At 40.4% G+C, this 17,219-nt stretch overlaps 1 protein-coding gene across 5 annotated transcripts in view; it reads left to right on the top strand.

Moving 5' to 3' along the window:
- The window catches only part of pparg (peroxisome proliferator-activated receptor gamma), a 42,519-nt gene that overhangs the window by 12,076 nt on the left and 13,224 nt on the right, over window positions 1–17,219 (top strand). For 3 of the 5 annotated variants that reach the window (XM_026167700.2, XM_026167698.2, XM_026167696.2), the window contains exons 2-4: window positions 10,827–11,123; window positions 11,404–11,570; window positions 14,398–14,536. In XM_026167700.2, coding sequence (XP_026023485.1) covers window positions 10,832–11,123; window positions 11,404–11,570; window positions 14,398–14,536 — 598 coding nt within the window. In that variant the 5' untranslated portion in view covers window positions 10,827–10,831. Of the gene's footprint in view, window positions 1–2,344; window positions 4,460–9,279; window positions 9,407–10,826; window positions 11,124–11,403; window positions 11,571–14,397; window positions 14,537–17,219 lie in introns of those variants that run through there. The other 2 variants (XM_080301787.1, XM_026167697.2) reach the window with 2 other exon arrangements.

The raw sequence follows: 17,219 nt of genomic DNA, 5'->3' as shown, positions 1-17,219 counted from the left end.
ATTGACCAGTCATTCTCATGTGTGGTTTTCGCACATGTGTTCATAGTTTATAGCTAGTGTTCAAGCATGTACTACCCCGCCCTCACTGAGCTAATGCCACATTTGTGCTAGTTACATAATGCAGCTCCAAAATGTTTAGAGAGCTGGCAGCAAGAACGTAAGAACAATTATGCATTAATTATGCATTTTTCAGTGTAAACACTCAGAATGAACACAGAAATTAAGTATTATGCCACTTTCACTTTCGCATATGCAGATATGAAGTAGGTAATTTGCATATTGTGCCCCAGCGGGACAGTTGTTCTGACAAATCTGCCACATTGTGTTCTAATGTGTAGGTAAAGAAGATAATTTCCTACTGCAGTTCTTGGGTGTTTTTTTTTTAGGTCAAATCAGTGCCATCGTTGCACCCTGGCATTTGCTATAATGCAAGCCGAATCATAAACTATTTTAAGCTAGTACATCTCAACACCTTGGCTACAAAGACAAGTCTCACATTAAATTCACAATGAATAGCATCATTTTCTAATGATTGATTTCATATATACAAAGAAATCTCTGTTTAATATTGGTTAAACCAACTTATATGAGTATCAGCACGTATGATATATACAGAAACACGTATACCATGATGTACAAAGACACAAAACCTAGTCTCTTGATAAATGGAAAAACAGTTGTATGATATGGTCAGTGAGTCATTTTCGACAATTTCCCCCCACACACCTGAGGTTTCTCAGAGACAGTTTCAAGTTGTACCTGAGGTTTGTACCGTCAAAACTACAGTTCTCTGTCTCGTTCGAATTGTTAATCCCGGTGGTATATCGGCGAATGTGTGGGCAGCCACCTTGTAGTGTATGAGTTGTTAGATTAAGACGTGAATGGCCTCAAAAAATAAGTTATTTTACATGAAAAATGATATTTACAAGCACAAATGCTGCATTTTAAATCTGCCCAGTGTTTGTAAAATTCACTCTTATCTAACCATTTCTACATTTTTTTAAAGTATTTTTGCTTTATTTTGTTTTTTAATCTTTATAAGAACTGAAGACTTTAGTTCTTAGAAAATATTTGGGTCATTCACTATATTGTTGGAAGGACCGGTTGTTTCCTCTGCGCACACTCACTGTGAAAGTTTCAAACTAAACCACTCTCCTCCTACCTCTCCAGACTTGACCCTTAGGGCCAAAATGACAGGCTGTCAATGACTGTTTGATGTTAATATGCAAACAGAGACTCTGTCTCTGGATTTTTTTTAGTATGTCAATCACTTGTCTCTTTTTTGATATGCTAAATGCCTTTTTGGACATAATTTTTCTAGGTTAAGTTGCGATTTGTGCATTCTTGTGGAGTCACATGATGTACAATTGCAGATGGAAGCTGAAAGAAGAAACCACTTCTCTATTACTTGGCTTTGGAACGTGAATTTGGTCGAATTTCTCATAATGAGAGATGAAAATTTCAGTTCTTTCTTTAATATATAATTGAAACAGACAACAGATAAACTGAAATCAAACAGAATCTGTCTATAAACCAACTTGGAGTCACACAAGAAAAACAGTGTGCTGTAAAGAGCTGGAATAATCTATCAGTGCCATGTATTTGTGCATACAGAGACTTAACTATACAGGACATCTGTTGTATTGAGGAGTTTGCTACATTGTTGAAATCTGTTTAGATTAAATCTCAACAACAAAAGAGATAGTGAGCATCTGACCCCAGCTCATGAGGTTAAACAGCGGTGCTTTTCTTGTAAGAAATCAAATCAGGGAACTATTATTTTCATGTTAATGTTCTTGGGTTAGAAATTGCATGAGGAGCGAGTGCGTCACCATGGTCACATCGACACTGAGTGACTGAGCGGAGGGAGAGAAGTGCAACCAAAGAGGCATGATGAGCTTGCCTGTCAGTGTGTAGCAACAGGAAATCATCTGCATCTGATGTCTACCACCTCACACACACACACACACACATACACACACTTAGACACATGAAACTAGAAGAAAAACTGTATACAAGAAAACAACTTGAAGCACATGGCCACACATACACAAATATGCACTGTCTATTTAATACAGCAGCGACATGCGCACATAAAAATATATAAAAATGAATGACACATATAAAACTGACAATAAAACCACACACACAGACACACACACAGACCACATGATAGTTTGCTGTCTGAACTTTTGCTGAGCCCAGACTCTGTCAGAAGGAGAAAATGTGTGTGTAGTTCCCTTTCTATTGGTCATCACTTCCTGAGGAAAAACATGACCACACACACACACACACACACGCTCACTCACAGTAGTCTCTGCTCCTGTCACTGCCACTGTCACTTCTTGGTCATTTAGCGGACACTGAAGACTCTGAACCAAAACAGGAGAAGCAGGGTGAGTGGACCGTGCTGTACCCCGTGCGCGCGCGTGTGTGTTGCTGTCATTCGGTTCATTATCTTGTCTGAACATTAGCTGCTTTGGATAGCCTTAATAAACCAACAAGTACAAAGACCAATCATGATCAGGAAGCTGCAGTTAAATCGTACATGTAATCGTGGCATCCAGTCAGTTATGTGCGAGCAGACAGCAGCACTGATCAGTGCGATACTAGAGGTCAGCCAGTTTTATTTGATTTGCCTTGACAGACCGTTTATCACTTTATGGACATGTTTTGGTGTGTAAGCAAGATTATTGCGATATTTGGTAGCATCACTGTGTGTGTAGTAAGAGCACCAATTCAGATTTTTTTTTAAAAAATGTGTGTGGGGGGGTGTATTTCTGCTGCTAATGCGAGACTCCTTTCAATAGAACAAATTAAAATTATGATTAGCAGGACATTTTAGGATTAGAGAACAGCCTCGGTTTTGTTTTGTTTTTGTCTCTTTTAAAGAGGGAGGTGCATTTTCTTTGATTTATTCGTACTTATGTTAATTTTGCCTCTCTCCTGATCTGACCTCAGGTTGACTTAGTGTTATCAGTGCTCAATTTTCCTAGCTTTTGAAGTTGAAACAAAAAAAAGAGAGAGAGACAAAAATCAAATTGAAATCAGAGAAAGGTTGTCTGGATGCTGTTTTACTCAGAGCTGTGCCAACCAGACAAAACTTGTGGTTTCTAACCTCCCACTGTGTCAAACTTTGAAGATTTCTGGTGAGTAAATTCAGTACCAACCAAGTATGTGGGTTTTCAGACAAGAGGAGACTCTCGATTCTACTGACAGGGCAGTCCAAACCTCTGCCTGACACCTTGGGTGCACATGGTTTTCCATCACTCTCCTGTTTGATCGTTCAGGTGCAGAGGGGGAGGCCCTTTTCAGGTAATTCTGTCCACTGTGGCTTCACACCACCAGAATTTTTTTTAATGCGTATGATGATGATTTTTTTCTTTCTGGGTATTTTTTTCTTCTTTTTTTGCATTTGAACTGCATTCGGCCTTTTAAACTTTGCTGGGGGTTTTTAAGTACATCTCCTACCATCTCATATTGTAAACTAGATTGCTTAGTCAAATAAACCACAATATTTTTTACAATGCATGCTTTTTCCAGTGTCCCACAGCTTCCTTATGCAGGACTATCGAGGCAAAACTAAAGCGCACTAATCTTTTCAAAGAATTTGTGGGGACTGTGCAGACGTGCAGGCGGGCATATCTTTGTTTTAGTCACTGACAGCGAACCACATACTGTTTTACATGAAGAGGTCAGGAAGTCACAGAACTCTCTGCACTAACTTTCTTTCTTTCTCTCTCTGTCGCACTTCAATGCATTCATGTGCACAGAAAAGCTGGTAAAATAAACAGCTTACTGTGCAAGAAAGAAAGAAAGAAAGAAAAGAGGAAAAGAACGCTCTCTTCTACAGGGGAAATACTCTGCAACATGTCACTTTATCGTCAGGATCTCATAAAAGCAACGGCTAGAAAACTGTTAGACTGTTAGACTAAGGTTTGTTTAGTAACTATGCAGCTCTTCTTTGTAGTGCACGTCTATATTTATCTATTTTTCTTCACTTAGCTGTGATATATGAAAAAAAACTTGTTGCTTTTTTTTTTTTGCAAGAATTTTTTTTCAGCTTTCATGTGGAAACAGAATATATTTCCAGCCACATGTGTTGAATGAGAGATTGCCTGGTTTGATATGCGTGGTTCAGCCCTCGCCTTCAGACAAGTTGAATAGTTTTTATTCAAACAGCAAAGATAAGAGTGTTACTCCCTTGAATGTAGCAGGGCAGGTTCTCCCTTTACTAAATATATGAGGCTGATTTCTGTGTTAACGTCTCTCATGTTCTTAACCGCTCTTTACTCTTGCCTGACTTATGTTGAATAGCACTCTTGCTGGAGTGCTGTTAAACACTCAAAAAGAAGAATTATGATGCTGGATCTTTTCTGACTGTAGGGGTTTTTTCTTCTTCTGCACATTTTGCATCTTTAAGTGTTTTTGTTACGCTTTGCTAGTAGTGCTTTAAAAGGTAAGTAAGAGGCTTGTTCCCTTGATTGTCAAAACAGCGCTCAAAGCTATAGACAGGGCTTTAAATGCTTTCTGTGAAGTAATCTGATCTCTTGCATTTTCTTCATTCTGTTTTGGACCAAATTATTGGCGCTGTGAAGAAATATGAACATTAAAAAGCATCACATTTGTTTTGCAACTCGGTCCCTGAAGGAAAGATTTCACATCTCTCAGTCTGACCCCCTGTTTTTCCCTCTTTTTTCCAAAGTTGCTGCATCCAGGCTGCGAAAAAACAACACGACACTCAACTCTTAAAGTTAACATTTTGGTCTTGCTGTTTCATGTAATAATAGCTTCTCTCTCCTCTAAAGTAAGTGGACACTTCTTGTCCCTGTTTGTATGAGCTCATTTCGCAGAAAATGCTGATGTGTCTCACTGTGTGTTTGCTCCCACACACACTGTCTGGCTTGTTCAGGTACAGCAGCCTGCCAGACCTGCCTGCCAGATTGCCGTTGGGCCTTTGTTATTAGGTCGCGAGTTAGGCAATAGCCAATAGAAAGTACTCCTACACACTGTACTCTTACGTGGAAATCAAGTTCTGACTTGTGGAAATTTGAGAACTGGCAGGAAACAACTGTCACACGTGCTCACATGTACACACCTTTTGAAACATACTGCGTGTCCCTCACTAGTCATCCCTCACTTTTTATAAACTCTGACAGGTTGCTTTCCCACAAACCAGTCTGATAAAATCAGGTTAATTTGGTTGCTTTTGCACTGTAGCGTTTCCAAGAAGAGGAGCTATAGGGAAAAAACTTTTTACCTTTGATTGCAACATAATTTAAGCACCTTGGTTTAACTGCCACTCTGCAGCCTCCTTCCCTTTTTTTTCCTTCCCATGTGGTGGTGAGCACAGAGCATGAATTTCCTAAGATAAGAGTTTTTTCAAAGTCTCAGGGGTCCAGCTTGATTTCTTTTGGTGGTCTGGGAACTCGCTCTCTTTCACCCTTCCTACTTTATCTCTCTTGCCTTTTGTCAGAACTCACTCTCCTGCTAATTTTCTGTGTCCTGATGACTTCATGCCAACGAGAGCGCAAGTTGCTCCGGTGCTATTTTAGCTTGAGATCAGCTGGCAGCCGGCCAGCATATGGAAAAATATCCAGGTTTCTCTGTTTATTAATAGTCACCAGCTTCCAGGGCAGTGGAAGTTACAGCATGTGGACACGCAGATGCCTTCTCTCACTCGCTGTGAAACAATGTCACAGTTGATGTGAATTTTAAGTGGACCCCCTATTGATTTTCGCCACCACATTCCAAACAAGTAGAGAGGAAACAATATGCAGTTGAGGAGGATGAGGAGGATGTTTGTTCCACAGGGATGTTGTGCCAAGTAATTTGGAGCCATTTCAAGCCATTTTTATAGCTGGTGCTACTGTGCCACCTGAGTATTGCTATTTTGGCTTTGTCCTGTTGCATCATTTGTTGTATTCTTTTGTTACACTTATTTTTTTCCAAATTAGGCAGTAAAGGTTGATGAGCGGAGGGAGGTTTATTTTGAGATTTGGTGGTGATTGTGAAAGGTTGTTTGGAAGGTCACTGAACTTTTTCCTCTATTGATTATTTATAAATTGCCTGCTGTCCTCTGTGTTTTTTCAGTCTCTTCAGTTTAAATCAAGGTCAGAATTTCAGCACAGTCCTGTCACAAGCACAGGAAATATATCCAGTTTTCATTGATGATGTTTAGAAAGACGCCGGATCGGCCTTTATCTTCCCATCATAAACTAGCAAAAATAAAGAAATCTAACAGACTGTTAGACTATGGACCCCACTGTGCATTGAGTCAAGTGTTACTTTAATCCAGTGAGTATTAGCACGTAAGATAATTTGACAATAACACAGCAACATGAAGAAAGTAGATACCCACTAGTGTAGCAGTGGATATGAGCTAAATATTCACATATAGTCATTTCTACCATAAAAGTAAAATTGGAAATAAATAACATTAAAAAGTGCAGTACATATCTGATTTAAATCTGCCAGTATATATTTGGGGTCGCTCTCTTTTATGAATCAGAATCAGAAAGGGTTTTATTGCCAAATGTTGAGCGGGTTTACAACATTAGGAAATTGCTGCAGTGCTTTTATGGCATGCAATCTGCCCCCAGTGTGTACAAGTGTGTAGTAATAGTGCTATGATGCCATTTATTGGTTAAAGCATTTCTGCTCCTTCCATGTTGTTACTTGTTTTTTACATAAACCTCCTTAGTTTTGCTGTACAGTTGCATATTTTACCATAAAGCCAGAGCAGTGTCGACATTATGCTGAATTGTGCTGATAGATAACCAGATAACCTTCTGGTTAGCACGACAGCAGAGCATGTGCAGGTCAGACTTTAGGAAGTACTCCTAATTTCTCTTTAAAACTTGAAACAGATCACTCATCGGCTTGTGAAAGTAGTTTTAAAGCATGACCCCACTGGAAAATTACAAAAGAAATGAAAATGTGGTAAAAATATTCTGCGCTCACAGTCATCTTAACCTTTGGTGAGTTCACTGGTCCAATTCTTTGCCTAGAAAAAAAATCTATTCTGTCATTCTCCTGGTTTGCCTCTGTAGTCTATTACATTTTGGATATTTTTGCACCTTTTTTAAATGTGGCTAAATTTCTCTGCGAGGGTGTAGTTTAAAGTAGCTTGTTTATGCCTAAATTTGTTGTGTTACCTGTAAGGGTGGGCCGGTTTAGGTTTAGTAATGGTCTCTTTTAAATGGGTATCGCTGTGCTTGTTAGTTTACAACCTCTGGGCGTAGCCTGTGTGAGTACAAGTGCATTTCTTTATTTATTTATTGATGTATTTATAGGCAACACCAAAGTGACTAAGTGACTTGAGCCAAATGTCATAGTTGGTTACCCTCCAGTTAATACGCTCTAGTGACGACCCTGAACCAGAATCAGGAGTCCATTCAAGATCCTGTAGGTTCCTGCATTGCAGTCCTTTAAACTGTTGCTGTTTTCTAAACTCGTAAGACTTTTGTGCTGAAATTCTGACCTTTATTTAAACTGAAAGAACCAAAAAAAACCCCCACTGTGGGCACTTGGTATATAATCAATAGAGGGTAAAGGTTGATGAGCTGAACTACAGAAGCTGCCACCAGATCTCAAAATAAACCTCCGCCAATCAACCTTTAATGTCTGATTTTGATAAATATATCAGCCTCCCTGGGAAAGTCTATGCAAGGGTGCTGGAAAGGAGAGTTCGTCCGTTAGTCGAACCTTGGATACAGGAGGAACAATGCGGTTTTCGTCCTGGTCGCGGAACACTGGACCAGCTCTTTATCCTCTCAAGGATACTTGAGGGTGCATGGGAGTTTGCCCAACCAGTCTACATGTGTTTTGTGGACTTGGAGAAGGCATTCGACCGTGTCCCTCGGGGTGTCCTGTGGGAGGTGCTGCGGGAGTATGGGGTGTCTGGCCCGTTGCTATGGGCCATTCGATCCCTATACAACCGTTGCAAGAGCTTGGTTCGCATTGCCGGCAATAAGTCGGACTCGTTCCCGGTGGGTGATGGGCTCCGCCAAGACTGCCCTTTGTCACAGATTCTGTTCATAATTTTTATGGACAGGATTTCTAGGCGCAGCCAAGTGGCGGAGGGCTTTCACTTCGGTGGCCTCAGAATGTCATCTCTGCTTTTCTGAGGCCATGGTTCTCAGCCGGAAAAGGGTGGAGTGCCCACTCCGGGTCGGGGATGAGTTCCTGCCCCAAGTGGAGGAGTTCAAGTATCTCGGGGTCTTGTTCGCGAGTGATGGGAGAAGGGAGCCGGAGATCGACAGACGGATTGGTGCTGCAGCTGCAGTAATGCAGACGCTGCACCGGTCCGTCGTGGTGAAGAGGGAGCTGAGTGTAAAAGCGAAGCTCTCAATTTACCGGTCGATCTACGTCCCTACCCTCACCTATGGCCACGAGCTGTGGGTAGTGACCGAAAGAACGAGATCACGGATACAAGCGGCAGAAATGAGCTTCCTCCGAAGGGTGGCTGGCCTCTCCCTTAGAGATAGGGTGAGAAGTTCAGCCATCCGGGAGGGGCTCAGAGTAGAGCAGCTGCTGCTCCACATCGAAAGGAGCCAGCTGAGGTGGTTCGGGCATCTGACAAGGATGCCTCCTGGGCGCCTCCTGGGGTTGGTGTTCCGGGCATGTCCCACTGGGAGGAGGCCCCGGATAAGCTGGAGGAGGTGGCCGGGGAGAGGGAGGTCTGGGCTTCTCTGCTTAGGCTGCTGATGGATATATATATATATATATATATATATATATATATATATATATATATATATATATATGGTGTGTGTATATGTGTATATAGTTTGTTTTTGTTTTTTCAAATAAATATATTTAATTCTAATTTAATTCTACTACTGGACAAAGAGTGGTCTCTAGTACTAGAAAAGCGTTGTATAAATGCACTCAAGTGAATTGTACTATCCTTAGCTAGCTGAACGTTTCCACAATGCGAGCATAGAAATGTGGACCTCAGTGGCTTATTGCGGTGCCAATTAGTTTCCCCTCCAGCGGGTGTGGTTTTCAGAGAATGACTTCCTGTCTTTATTTGTGAGCTTACTTGGAACTTTACCAATGAAAACTTCAAAAAACACACATTCAAGAAACCGCAGTTTTGAGCGTAAAAAAAAAAACCCCATGTAACCTGTAACCTGTTTGCAACAGTCTGCAAAAGTCAAATTTTTTCCATTAATACTGCTTTTCTAATACATTATCATTCTCATACTGCGATTTAGAGTGGACGCTAATTGTTCTTCAGAAACAGTTTCATCTTAAAAGATGCGTTATGGCAGCATTTTGACCTGCTGTCGGTTGCTGTTGAGCAGTTTGACATTGTTTTGCAGTGATAAGATTGCTGCAGCGCAGAGCCAGGGATGAATTTGCATGTCATTAAATCGGTGGCAAAGGTTTAGATTTACAGGTAGGCCATTCTGAGAAAGTAATGTTCTATATAATTTTGATATACAGCGATGTTTGGGTTTTTTTTACAGGTTTAATAATTGCCAGGGGGACAAACTTCAACCCATATGAGTGGCTCATTTTAAAGAGCCACTGTCTGGGAAGGCCATTTAAATAGCCTACATCCTAAAAACAACATATTCTACAACTTGTACATTACATCAGGGCCTTGTGCAAAGGTAGCCAGGCTTATAAAGGCTTGTATGTGGTTTGCTTTCATGTGGACTGCAGTAACCTCGGACTAGCGGACTTTGATCATCTGGGCTTTTCTTTTTTCCTTCCAATCTTTGACCATCTGCATTAGAAACTGAAATGACACAAGAACTTTAATTTATTTATACTAACAACAAGCTGAATACCCAGAGGGAGCCTTTCAGTAGAAATCAAGAGATTGCACACTTTGCTTAGGAAAATGTTTTCTCAGTGTCAACAAATCCCATGAAAAAACATTAAGAACCAACAAAGACGTGGATCATACCCATTTGTCACTGTAGCCAAAGCTTTTTTTTTCCATGTAACTGTTAGCAATGATTAGAAACCCATCAAAATGCGAAATCATGGTCCTGGCTGCTGTACTTTGGCAAGTGCAACAAAGAGAAAACAATAAATGCACCTTTTTTAAGTTGTTTTTTTTTTTTTTTTGCTGTTGCTCCTTTTAAAAAATAATTTAATTCTCTGACCTTTTTCTGAAGATGCAGAAAAAGTGCAGTCTCAAAGTATGCAGAGACAGACAAAACATTCCAATGAATTAGTTATCAATTAGAAAAATAGTGGTAAACACCAACTGTTTCCTTTAATAGATTTGCACAAGATAAAATCTTCAGCAAAGGAAAAGTAAAATTCCTAGAAGTTGAAAAAGATACTGTTCAGTTTTTACCACCAACCCAGTCCTTAAGACCAGAGAAGTTGCCGAAGCTAAAGGCCTGCATCCTTGGCCTGCTTTGTGTGTCCTGTGGTTGGGCAATCGCACAGCAAGCACCCAAACAGCAACAGAGGAAGGCAGTGTTTTGAGCAGAAGAGACGTTCCTCAATGCCAGAGTTCATTTTGTACTGCCTGTGACACAATCAGTGTTCCCTGTTTACTAGATAACAGACACACTGCAGGAATGAAGTAAAGCACGACGGGTACTCCTTGTAGTGTTTTTAATGGAGTGTGTGCGCACGCCCAAATGTTTAGAATTTTTCTGAGAGGTCCTTTTTAATTATTAACAACTGTACAACAGTGCATGTGGACTTGTCTGCGTGTGCTTTTATTTTCATATACAGTTTTCTGCTTCCTTTTATTCTCAGTGGTTATTGTTTTTCTAATTATGTTAAGTTAAATTTAGCTGGCAACTGATTTTTGAATTAACTCGCATACTTGCCTTTTCTCTCTCTTACAGTAGACATGGTGGACACCCAGCAGCTCCTGGCCTGGCCTGTTGGCTTCAGTCTGAACACAGCAGATCTGCCAGAGCTGGAGGACAGCTCCCACTCGCTCGAAATGAAACATTTGTCCACGTTTGACTACGCCTCCATTTCCTCCTCCTCCATCCCTTCCTCCCTGTCTCCCCCGCTTGTATCCTCCATCCCTTCCGCTGGCGTGGCCTATGACCTAAGTCCACCGCAGAGTGAAGAACACCTGACCAACATGGACTACACAAACATGCACAGCTACAGGACACAACCAGACATGTTCAGTAAGCACATTGACCAGAGACGAATGATATAAATGTAAAATATACTTTAGGTGTAACAAAGCAAGCGGTGACCTGAATGAGATGTAGACTGAGATTAAGAGATGTGCTGCATGCATCAGAGTAACTATTAAAGGCAGTTATGGGTAACAGGATGCAGATTTATAGAAGCAAGGTTTAAGCAACCGAGTGCTGAACTTTTAAATGGATGTAAGAGGTGAAGTTTGAATTTTGTGTGCTTTCTGTCTGTCTTCCTTTCTGCGTGATGGTGTTTCTTGATCAGATTCCATCAAGCTGGAGCCCGAGTCACCTCCACAGTACTCAGATATTCCCGTGCTATCCAAGCTCCCAGACGATACGTCGGCGGCAGCGCTAAACATCGAGTGCCGCGTGTGTGGGGACAAAGCGTCAGGGTTTCACTATGGCGTCCACGCCTGTGAGGGCTGCAAGGTAAGGCTGAACGATCTCACAAGGGAAGATGAAAATGCCGATGAGCGTAGAAACATTTCAGATCGTCTCGTAATCTCTTCGTTAAATTCCTGTTTTTTGTTATGTCCAGGTAACGGTTTAAAACCTCTAAATATACAACGTGTTCTTAGAACAAAAACAATCTTCACTGAGGTTTGTCATTGGTTACAATTTTACTAAACTGCACACAGCGGTTGATACGATTCATGTTTAAGTCAATTTGTGGATCAGTCGATACATTTTAAGCAGCGCTCCGTCTTTGCTCAGTTTTAGAGAGGATTTTTTTAAATGGTTTTCAATCATCACAGAAATGATTCATGTGTTAAATCATGATTCATATCAGTAGAGAGTGCGTTAAGTCTTTTTCTTAACAAGTAATGCTCAGATGATTATAAATCAGCAGTCATACTACTTTCAAGTCGTGTCAGGAAATGGTAATGGGTGTAACAATTTCTACTGCAGCTCTTTTCTCTCTCTGCCACTCTTTTTCTGTCACTGTGTGTCACCCGTCGGTGAAACTTGTTGGTGGAATAAATAATTCTATAATGCATGGAGAGAAATGTGCTTTTTTTTCATCTTTTTGATGTCTGCCACTCTAACCACAAGCCCCATACATTTTCCACTCAGCGAGGGCTCAAGATAGGCGTGTGCTTCTTCAGACAGCCACCCATTTAAACTCTCTGTCTGTTTGTCTGTCTGTATAGAGTATAAATAACTAATAGAGTGTGGGTGAAGTTTCAGAAATATTTCCATTTTCTTTGAAATATTGACACATTACAGAAACATGAACATTTTTCTCCAAACACATATGAGATGGATTTTTCAGAATCGGCAGACCTGTCTGTGCATCTTTTGGTTTAGATCCAAGAAGCGTTTGCACGTCTGAAATCAAACTAATTTGAAAAGAAACCTTCACTCTGGCGCTTTCACAGAAAAAAGAAACTGAAATGCAGCAGCTTGTTACTGAGTAGTATGATTCAACTAGTATGATTCAAAGTGCAATACAAGAGGCCTACTATATATTGCTTACTTACTAGGAAAAGTCCAGCTGAAATATTTTGTAGTTTTGTAGGAAATAAAAATTTTGTGCTGTTTTCTGCCTAATATCATTTATTTATCTTTGTTAAAGAGTGTAATTATAAAACAGCCCACACTACAGCCCGCGCCACACTGGTTGTGTGGCTCATTTATGCTGGTTTAATAGTTTTCCATTTTAATAGGTGACTTATTCCTTGTTCATTACGATTAACTTCATTTCAGGCTGACATCACATGTAGTAAACACAAGCTACCAAGCCAAATTTAGTCTTAGTGAGGTTTTGCCTCCACGGGTAGCAGAGTCTATTTTCTATAGACATGTTCGTCTCTATTCTTACACACACAGTACACAGTACAGTGCTTACTGTTACAAGGCCACTGATACCACTCAGTGGCCTCGGTGCCCTCATCGCTCGTCAAGGTGAAGCTACGAAGCTTCCAAGGAGTGAACAGCTTCATGTGAATACAGACCGTGAAAGTAAACTTACAGACCCGCATATCTGTTTCATGACAGTTATTGATGGATTTATAATCCAAATGACTAAATTCAAAGGGTGAATGTGTCCTTATGAACACAAGAAAATAGTCATGCCATATTCATTCAGTATGAAATACTGTGTAAGAAAAAGGGCTGATCAAAGAAGGGGGCCTTTTTTCAAAATAAGAGTTTTCACTAATTCGTGGACTCACTTTGTTTGCCTGCCTCACAAACGTCCTTCCAGTGGATCGTAACCGTGGATTTGTTTTTGGTTGGCTTAAACCCTACCACCCTAGAAGAATGAACAGAGCCGCAAGCTACGCATGATTTATTCAAACGATCAGCTTTTCTTATAAAATTTGGACTCGTACTGAACGACATAATGCTGACAGTATATTTTTTGGCAGCTTGCATTGTAAAAACAATCAAAAAGAACACGACCACTGACAGTCACCTTGAACTCCACCACAGTGTTAAAACAGAAGCTCTTTGACACTGTTGCGGAACAAGGGTCTCTGTTTTTCTGCCGCCATAAGCTGTCACTCTGTTCCGTCAGGGGCTGAATGAAGGTGAGGGAGAGTAGTTATTGTTCTGCTGATGTCTCAGGGGAGACTCACAAGAAGAGGGGGGTCAGCCAAGCAGGCAAACACTTAATTGTTTTAAAACAGAAAACATTCTTTATTGAGGTGGAGTCTTGACCCCTTTTAACTTCCTTCTTCTATAAATAACCTACGATTAAAAAAGAAACATCTGTGGATCGTAGGAATGTAGATGCTTATTTGAAAAGCCTTCGCACAAAGTCCTGATGTCAGTTTTTATTCTCACTGAAAATTCGCCTTTCAGAAATTTGCAGCCCATAGGATTTTTTCTCCTTTTACACTGCTCAGGGTGTAGGAATGTATACTATAAGTCTGACCATGGCTACACATTAATAGGTGAGATAAGCTTCTTTGGTCCTAAGGTTGAAGACATAATGTGTAAATTTGCACAGTTAACTTTTGAATAGACTTGTTGGCCCAATGATTGGCTTCCATACAGATTAGAAAGAGCCAGGTGTCTTATCAGTATTTCTCAGTCAGTAGACACTGCGTTGAGCTACTTTTCCAGCAATTAACTTGATTCAGAATTTGAATTATTAAATGAAATGTTAAAACTTTTTTATGCCCCTCAATCCTTTTTGATGAAGGGATAAAAATATGCATTAGAATAGGGCTTATTTGAAAAAGAGTAGGCAGAGCAACCATAAGGACTGAAGTCACTACGTGTGTACTAATCGTATTCCTCTTTTTCACAGGGTTTCTTCAGACGCACCATCAGGTTAAAGCTGGTGTACGATCACTGTGATCTTCACTGTCGAATTCACAAGAAGTCGCGTAACAAATGCCAATACTGTCGCTTCCAGAAGTGCCTCAACGTCGGGATGTCACACAACGGTAAGCCGGTGGCATTCATACACACATTTTCATGACAGTCTGCACACAGTCAGAGCACACCTGGGTCGTATTTTTCATTAAACTCAAATATGAACTAAAAAAAAAGTTGAAGCTTCTGTGCATTCAATCTTTTTTTCATTTTCACATCCATCCCTCAGACAGGAATGAAACCCCCTATTTATATGTCTATAAATAAGCAGATGTAGGTAAAAAGACTGATTCTTCTTTGAAATTGAGGTTCAGGAAGCGCCTCTTCTCGGACTGAGTACTTATGCCCTTTGAGAGCCGCAGATGCGTGTTGACCACACTGCTTCCAATTTAGCCTTTGAGGTGTCATAGTAATGTGTGCAGAAATCTATATCACTGTCTTAGATGTTGCCAATTCTTTCATCTGTGGTCTTTGGCCATTGTTGCAAATCTTGGTTCATGTTTTAGTTCCCATCATTCGCGCAGTGTGTACCCGCCACCCCCCAGCTGATTCATATCACAGTAGAAATTCAAAGATGAGATTCTGGTGTATAGCTAACTATAACGCCTATCAAAAGTTCTAAATTTTGACCTGCCTTTGTGCTTTATTCAACAAAGGCCTGATAGTGACAGATATGATAGGTGTGAGTAGCACACCTATCAGAGGCATGCTACTCACAGCCTGACTGTTTTCACTGCATAGCATCAAAAATGTGTTATAGCAATTCTGTCAGCGTTGCTGCTGTTTGAATGTGTGAAAAGTTGCCAGCTTCGGTTTTATTCGCACAAGCATTTGGCTGATTGTGTGCACTAAGTTTGTACATCAGCCACGTGAGTGGGTCTTTTTTAAAAGAGTTTTAAAGTTTTTAAAAACTGCATGTACAATTTAGAAAAAAATTAAAACACACATATGTTTGCCTTTCATGTACCAGACATTTGTACGTAGAGCTTTTTACTGAGATACAAGTAAACAGCTCTTAGATGACCTCACCTTTTGCAAACTACTCCACAGAAGTACAATATGCAGAGAAACCGTCTACTTCAAAAGAAAAAAAATCTCTTCTTTCATCCGTCGCTTTAGAATAGTTTTGTTTTGTTAGCTTTTGTTGTCCAGTCAGGAGCATCAACAAGCACACCTGACTCCACCTCCTCAGCTGTGTTTCATTATGAACCTCGTGAGTAAATAAGTATACTCTGGCTATGTTTGATTGATGTCTTCCTGATTCTCCTGTTATATTTGTTGCACCTGTTAGGGTTGGACACGTTATGGCTCTTTCCCTCCTCGGCGCACTTGTAGCATACTCACTTCGGTGAGGTCGTAAAATTAAAATAACTCTGCAAATCATGACAAGTCAGAAAGCCCTGCTTCCCACAAAGATCGCTTCCCCATTTGCACTGAAAAAAGTGTGTGGGTTATGTAATTTATAATAAATAGTGAGCATGCATTAGCCATTATTTTGGTGGCTGTAACACCACCAAAATAATAGCTTTCCTGTCGATTGCAAACACAGATTTGAGCACTCTGATGAGGTAGGTTTGCCTGTTGCACAACCACTGGTTTAAAAAAAAAAAGAAGCAATGACAGCGACAGGAAATTCTCTCATACATTAGTGGAAGTGTGGCTACACTGAACTCTGTGGTCAAGTGGGCAAGAAGTTGACAGAACAGGAAATAACAAAAGCATGATGGTAAATTATACAACTTTTATCAAACACTGATGTTGTTGCTGCCCTGTCATTGGCCTTGCACTTGCTGAAGCTTACCATTTTTGTATTTGGCCATATTGCTCTAGAAACAAGCAGAATTCCCCCTTTCAAAGCAAACAAGGTGATCTTTGAAGAGGTCCGAATAATCCTGCTTCTCAGGTAAATTAATGGGGGCTGCACTTAAGACTTAATTAGACAAACCACTGAAAACACTGGCATGCTTGCACGGTATCGTTGTGCTGCATCCAGAAGAAGTCTTTTTTTCCCCCTACTTGACAGCTTGTAATTGCAGCGTGTTAAAAACAGTATGACACTGTAATGGAGACCAGGAGCTCAAAACCTTCTGAATGATTGATACTGGAATCACTTAAGTATTTTTTAAGTGGCACTTTTTTTAAGGGGCAGTTGGACTGGAAGGTGAATGAACACAGAGGAGATGGCCATCTACCAGAGTTGAAAAGAAAGCCTTAATCAGAACTGTTCACAACTTAAATTCTGTTGTATAGTGCATTAAAAGAGTGTGTCTATATATATATATACATATATATGTTAACAGTACTCAGTGTTTCTTTAACAGGATGTAAGAAAAAGCAACTCAGTCACCTGCTTACGAGGCCCAGGGACAAACCAAAGTAACATACCGGGGGAGTTTAGTCATTTCTTATATGTGTAGTCATTTAAAGCATATGTAAACAGACTGCTTTGGATAGTTGGATAGTTCTTCATTTGGTTTTGTTACAAACTTAAGCCATTCCAGATAAAAAGGAAACTAGCTGCATTTAGTGGTTTTGTTAGTTCTGCTCTAATAGTAAATATTAAAAAGTTGATGAATAAATTTTATTACAGCCTGATGCCTCTTTGGTGTCAGGAGTCTTGACTCTGAAGAGTGAGGTGAATATTAAAAGGTGGGGGGGAAAAAGAATGATTTTAATGAAGTGGTAGATGATGGTGGAGGTGCCACAGCTTACTTAGCCAGTGGGCTAGAGCAGGAGGCAATCCTGACCATAGAC

Source organism: Astatotilapia calliptera, chromosome 5, assembly GCF_964374335.1.
Source record: "Astatotilapia calliptera chromosome 5, fAstCal68.1, whole genome shotgun sequence".
NCBI classification, from domain to species: Eukaryota; Metazoa; Chordata; class Actinopteri; order Cichliformes; family Cichlidae; genus Astatotilapia; species Astatotilapia calliptera.
This window is presented reverse-complemented; position numbering and strand designations above follow the sequence as displayed.